General features: G+C 37.3%; 1 protein-coding gene across 1 annotated transcript; it reads right to left on the bottom strand.

Moving 5' to 3' along the window:
* Positions 1 to 4,127: 4,127 nt before the first annotated feature.
* Positions 4,128 to 5,963, bottom strand: LOC141602999 (glutathione S-transferase-like). The gene is made up of 3 exons (XM_074422870.1): positions 5,652 to 5,963; positions 5,211 to 5,259; positions 4,128 to 4,785 (listed from the first exon to the last, which is right to left on the bottom strand). The coding sequence occupies exons 1-3, from the start codon at positions 5,796 to 5,798 to the stop codon at positions 4,337 to 4,339; spliced, it is 645 nt and encodes a 214-aa protein (XP_074278971.1). The 5' UTR covers positions 5,799 to 5,963; the 3' UTR covers positions 4,128 to 4,336.
* Between the last annotated feature and the right edge of the window lie 758 nt (positions 5,964 to 6,721).

Below are 6,721 nucleotides of genomic sequence, written 5' to 3'. Positions count from 1 at the left end.
TGGAGTAAGCTTGATATAATCCGCACCATTATCAGAGAAGAGCTGAAGAATAGGTTTATTGAAAAAAATTTCCACTAATGCACGAAAACGATTAAAAACAGAGTATGTACCGGATTTGCGTTGCAGCGGATATAGCCGAGTATATTTGGTGTAATGGTCCACAAAAATGTTGTATCCATCGGAAGACAAAATAGGTGATGTCCAGACATCAGAAAACACGAGTTCAAGTGGTGAATTTGTATTAAAACTGGAAATAGAAAAGGGGAGCTTGTGGCTCTTATTAATATGGCACGCACTACAATGAGATTCGGAAGCAGAATTAATAGGTAAAGATGCTAAATTGTTGATGATGCTAAGAATGCGGGACGACGGATGACCAAGCCTATGATTCAGGTTGATGAAGACACGATGCTAAGATGAGTGGAGGGATAGAGAGGACGCCACACAGACACCATTGCTACCGTGACCTTGAAGGAGAACAGAACCCGTCTTCACATCCTTAACAAGAAATGAACTAGGTAAGAAAACGACATAAGCATTGTTATGAAGGCAGAGTTTAGAGATAGAAATTATGTCACGAGAAATAGACGGAACATGAAGAACATCATTAAATTGAAGTACAGTAGAGAAAGAAGGGATATAAAAAGAACCAATATTGGAAATCGGAAGACTAGAACCATCGCCTATGATAAGATCACCAACTCCGTCGTATGGTGAGTGAAGGGCAAGGGTGTTGAGGTCACTGGTTATGTGGTGAGTTGTTCCACTGTCCAAGAGAAAAGTGCGCGGTGGTTGAGTGGTAGATGATGAGGTAGTGTAGGCTTGAAGAGCAGTATAACGTTGGTTGTTACTATAAGTAATGGGTGGAAATTGGAAGTTTGGAAATTTGTTTTTGAAGTCTCGGCATGTGGTGAGGCAATGGCCCGACACCTGGCAGTACTGGCAGCGTCCTTTGAAAGGAGCTGGAGTACGGTCTGATGACGAGGAAGGGGAGGCAGCAGGGGTATATGAGGGTAGGGGTAACAGGCCAGCAGAGATATTATTTCTTTGTGGGTAATCTCAAAGTTGAGTATTTTTTCATGCAAAGCCTTGAACGAGATAAGAGGGTCATGGCCTTCTACTGCGTCAATCACGGGATTATAGATATCCTTATCAAGACCGTTCAGAACTCTAACAATTATATCCTCATCGTCCATGGGTTTCCCCATGTGCGAAAGCTCATCAGTGGTGGATTTAATCGCTTGTATATATTCACTGATTGATTGAGACGATTTTGAGATAGATTTCAGGCGCTCCTTGATATAGAGAATATGACCTCGCGAGGGATTCGCAAAGGTGTTGGCAAGAATCGTCCAAACCTCGCGAGAGGTTTTGGCACTCAGAATTAAGGGAGACACAGATGTGTCAAGGGTAACAACAATTGCACCGCGAATAAGTTTGTCTTGACGGACCCAAGTTGAGTACGCGGGATTGGTGGTTGATTTACTGTCAGTGGTGACAGTAGGTGCAGGAGCAGGGTAATCTCCATTGAGATATTTGAATAAATCGAACTCATCAAGGATGTTTTCAATCTGATATTCCCATGTTCGGTAAGTGAGGGGAGTAAGTTTGGTGCAATTAGAGAGGTTGAGGATGATGAAGGGAGACTTAGGGTCATTTGGGTTAGCCAACGTCGAACTCCGTTAGACATGACGGGCAAGAAAAGAAAATTATTGTGAGAGGATCGATTTACTCGATGATACCATGTAAAGAAAGAAGAAGATATGAAAAGCTTGATTCTATTGACAAAACAATTGAACGGTATTTATACAACCCTAAGTCTAGTATATGGAAATACAATGATACAAAAGATATGGAATAACTAGAGGCGGCAATCACTGACACGACACGAAAACACGACACGAACCCGACACGGAGTTAGCGGGTTAGGGTCGAGACGTTGCGACCCATTTAAGTAATTGGGTTGACACGACACGACATGAAACTTAAATGGGTCGGGTTAGGGTTGATGTCTTTTGACACGAACCCGACACGAATAACCCATTTATTTAAAATTGTCATAATATATTTGACTGGAGTCAATAATTCAACAAAACTACTAAAAAGTAGCATTTTCATTTATCATTTTGTCGGATAATAGGTTTATAAAACGTAGTTTATTGTATTAGTTTATTGGGTTAAACGGGTTAAGCAGATTAAAATGACCTGCTTAAGGATAAATGGGTTAAACAGGTCGGGTTGGGTTATAGAAAAACTAAATGGGTCGGGTTAGGGTTGAGACAAATGACCCGTTTATGTAATTGGGTCGGGTTAGGGTTGGGGTAGTGGTGACCCGTTTAATAATAACCCGAACACGAAGACGACACGACCCGAACTGTTTGCCAGGTCTAGGAATAACACTGAAAGAGGAAACCGAATAATACGAGATAATTACAACCTTGAAGCACAAGACAATATATCCATTAATATTTAAAATATCTAACTATCCTTACTGCTAGACCCCAAAAAAAACATTATTTGGAACACCAATTCTCATTGAAGACGGACACTTTTCGTCATAAGTTGAAAACGGGCTAAATGTCGCCATTTTAACGACAAAATGTGACCATTTTAATGACAAATTATTATAGCTTAGGAAATTGTTCTGGTAACTTTTTAGGTAAAATGGTTACATTTTCGTCTTAAATGGGTCACATTTTACCCCGTCTTCAGCTTATGACGAAATGTACCTGTCTCAAGCAAGACGCTTTGTATTTGGAAATGGCAACGCCTTTGATGTTGATCATGTTTTATGGGATTTGGAATACTCTTAATCCGGCCCACTAAACTCGGCCTGATCACCCGATAACAATCGAAAAATTTGGCAACTTGAAACGCAAAACCAACCTGCCATCTGCGATGCAACGCGTATATAAAACCGATAATAGGGAACCGAACCTTAACCCAACCCAATATTGACCTCATAAGATTGACTATGATATTGGCATTTGGGATGTTGGGAGGAATAATTGGAGATGGAGCTTACAACTTACTTTGGTTTTGGTAACAATCGAAATATTCATTCCGTATGTTAGTATACTATTTTTATGTCGGGGAAGTGGCAAATAAGCCCCAAACGTTTGTCATTACGTGCAAATTAGCTCCATAACATTTTATACGTGCAAATTAACCCCATTAGTTATACCCGATGTGCAATTTGCCCCAATTAGAGATATCCGAGTAAATTTCTCGCCGGAAAATATTGACATGACACCGAAAAGACGTCTAGGATAGAATAAATAAATAATAAATTAAAAAAAAAAAACAAGAATTATCACCGTCACTTTTATCACTCGTTACTTCCTCCCTCTTCTCTCCCACTCATATATTTTAAGCTCCTTCCATCCGATCCATTTTTTTTTTCATCACAATTTTGTTGTTTGTTGTAGCCTACACTAATTCTCATATATCATCCACCATTTTTGTAATTAAAGTTTAGCAAGTATCACAAAAACTGAAAAAAAAATTGAAATTTGGGGAAAATTGAGTTTATGCACAATGCCACAATACACTTATATACCGCCATTTTTACACGGTTTGAGCTCGAAAATTAACAATGACGATGAAGAAGATAGGAAGCAATAGACAGAAGTAAGAAATAAAAATAATAGGGTTAATTTATAATCTAAAGGCGGAAAAAGATAAGAAGCAATAAACAAGAACTAAAAATTAACAATGGCGATGAAGAAGATAGGAAGCAATAAATTGAAATCTGCCAATATTTAAAATCATGTTTTTTTTTTAAATTTATTATTTAATTTAATCTATCCTAGTTATCTTTCCGGTGACACGTCGATATTTTCCGGCGAGAAATTTATTCGGAAATCTCTAATTGGGGCTAATTGCACATCAGATATAACTAATGGGGTTAATTTGCACGTATAAAATGTTATGGGGCTAATTTGCACGTAGCGAATAACGTTTGGGGATTATATGCCACTTCCCCGATTTTTATGTGGATGTCTTTCATATTTGATACATTTCGTACTTTATATCAACTTGGTTAATAATTTTCAAAGTTACCATGTTACTAAATAACCTCACAATAATTTACCTTAAAACCGTCTGGTAAAATAGTGGCTAAAACATTAAAAGGCCAAAGCAACTAATCAATGATACAGTATCATGATTAGTGTAATTTATTAAAATACTCAACCGAAGTACCCTAATGTGCAAACACAAGATACCACACCATAAAACAGAAAAACAGAAGCTTGAACAACCAAGTGATCTAGCCAAATTTTAACATAAATACATAACCAGCACAGCACAACCACTGCTCAAAAGTCAAAACGCATCAACCTTGCTTTGGGAGAGCAAGGGTCTTCTCCCAAGAAGGCCTAGCCAAGATATCCTTACACCAAGCACTCACATGAGGACGCTCATCGAAAAGCGACTTCACTTTGGTGCCAGACAAGTAGTGCAAGGCAGGCAAGTGATTAAGATCAGCCAATGTGAAGGAGTCACCAGCTAAGTACTTGGACTGCGTCAGACGAGCCTCATACACATCAAGGACCTTCACCAACTTGGCTTCAAGCTCCTCAACTGCAGCTGCGTCTGTCTGCATTCCGAATAAACCCTTGTAGAAGAGCTCCCAAGCGAGTTTGCTACCAACTGGGTCAAATTGATGGGCCTCAACCTCTGACCAGATAGCTAGGTCTGCCAATTGCTTCTTGTCCTTGTTCAGCAGTGGAGTTCCCTGGCTCTCGTATGCAGATGCTATGTACTTTGTAATTGCCCTCGACTCTGTTTTAACATGAAATTATTATTAGAATTACTAGCAGAGTAGCAGGGGCTAACCTAGAAATAAAATTTTGGGATAGCAAATTTTTCAAATATTGTTTTATAATCCTACATCCCGGTCAATTGTTGTCCTTTAATTTTGACACAAAAACCTAGGAAAGAAAAAGAATTACAAAATGACCAGTGAAATTTTGGGATACCGAGTGCTACCCTTTGCTACTAGGACGTCTAATGCCATAACGGGCAGATATTAAAGGTAAGAAGTAGGACGTCTCACAGATTTATGGGATTTAGCAAATTTGCTACCAAATTAGGGAACATATGAAATGACTATAGAGTAGTTTACCAATTAAAGACGGTATTCGCAAGGAATTAGGTGGGATTAGCGGTGTAGACATACAAAAACAAGCAAGAAGAGTTAATCTTACCAAAAAGTTTGATATCTCCATCTTCAAGAGCAGGTACTTGACCAAATGGCTGCATTGATTTAAAGCAAGGAATATTATGTGAGTCATCTCGTTAACAAATACCAACAGCTGTAAATCCTGTAATACGGCATTCGGTTGATTCAGACATCGTTTGTTTCACAATCAAATTCTTAAATCACAACTATCATACATAAGCGTTAATTTAGACATTGTTGCGGGTCAGGTCAATTTGGATCGTCATATATCTATCTATTAATCCGTTTCATGTTTAAAACCGACGAGAACTTTGGGATGAAAAAACAAAAATAACGCAAAACTAAGTCTGAGTGGCACAAATCAAATCAAACCCAAAACAAGCGCAAGGAATCATCATCATGATCATCAAACTAATCGCATGAATTAGAATTAGAATTAAAATTAAAATTAAAATTAAAAACTTACGTTAAGAGCGAGAAATTGAGGAGTTTTATGTGCACCGGATTTCATATCAACAGTGACAAATTCGAAGTCGATTTCCTTCTCATGAAGAGCAGCAACAACACGGAGAGTTGCGGTGGAGATTGGGCTTCCATGGACCTTGATCGCCATTGCTATAGCTAAGATTTAAGTAACGGACTATGGAGATTTTTAAGGCTAATGAGATTTGATTTGATTTAGTTTTTGTTGTAGTAGTAATGAAAAATCCCCTGTTCCAAGAGCGGTATTTATAGGACTAAAGTAGACTAGTGGAGTATGCCATTTTGCTTTTGTGTGCAATGTCTCGAAACTTCTACGATACTTTTCCCACTTTGTCTAAGGACCGTTTTAGGACACGATATGGTCAATTAAAGTTAATTCCAATGCCGGGTGGCGGGTAGCACTAAAACATATACGGACACGATATGAATATGAAACAATGACACGACATCTTATGAAGTTTAGGATATGAGACACGTTATTTAAATTTAATAAAATAAATATTTTATATTATGAATAATGCACGGTTTTTATATTTATAAATATAATTTGGATTTTATTTAATAAATTAAATAATTAAAGCTAAAATTTGGATTTTTGATTATAAATCGTTCTCATTTCTCATCCAAACTCATCTTCTAATCAATCTCTTTCAATCTTTCGACATCTCATTCCTAATTTATAGATATCCTACACGTTTGGAGTGTGTCTGACTAGTGTTGTTGTCCGACATAGGGACGACTGGTTAGGAAGGGTGTCCGTGCTACACTGCTACCTAGGTCCAATGTTTTTCTATATAACTTTGAATTTTATTCTAGTAATATTATACTCCATAATTTATAAATTATAATCATGTCATGATTTACTTTTATTTTTAGGATCAAAAAACCTGTAGCTATTATTGTAAAACTTGCATTTATAACCTGCAAATCACGTATATTATCTCAACAACTTTTGTTTACTAGGTGATAAACATGAAATCTAAAAGGTATACTCTTAGTCACTCTCAAATCATAAGAATATATATATATATATATATATATATATATATATAT

This window comes from Silene latifolia, chromosome 1, assembly GCF_048544455.1.
Source record: "Silene latifolia isolate original U9 population chromosome 1, ASM4854445v1, whole genome shotgun sequence".
Classification (NCBI taxonomy): Eukaryota; Viridiplantae; Streptophyta; class Magnoliopsida; order Caryophyllales; family Caryophyllaceae; genus Silene; species Silene latifolia.
The sequence above is the reverse complement of the archived record's forward strand: the minus strand, read 5'-3'. Positions and strand labels throughout refer to the sequence as shown.

What these genes read in the sequence shown, in the direction of transcription:
- LOC141602999 (XM_074422870.1), bottom strand. Translation starts at nt 5,798, where the DNA reads ATGGCGATCAAGGTCCATGGAAGCCCAATCTCCACCGCAACTCTCCGT. An exon ending in CTCAATTTCTCGCTCTTAAC is followed by an intron (nt 5,260 to 5,651) that starts GTAAGTTTTTAA and finishes AAATCAATGCAG; the next exon opens with CCATTTGGTCAAGTACCTGC. An exon ending in TGGAGATATCAAACTTTTTG is followed by an intron (nt 4,786 to 5,210) that starts GTAAGATTAACT and finishes ATGTTAAAACAG; the next exon opens with AGTCGAGGGCAATTACAAAG.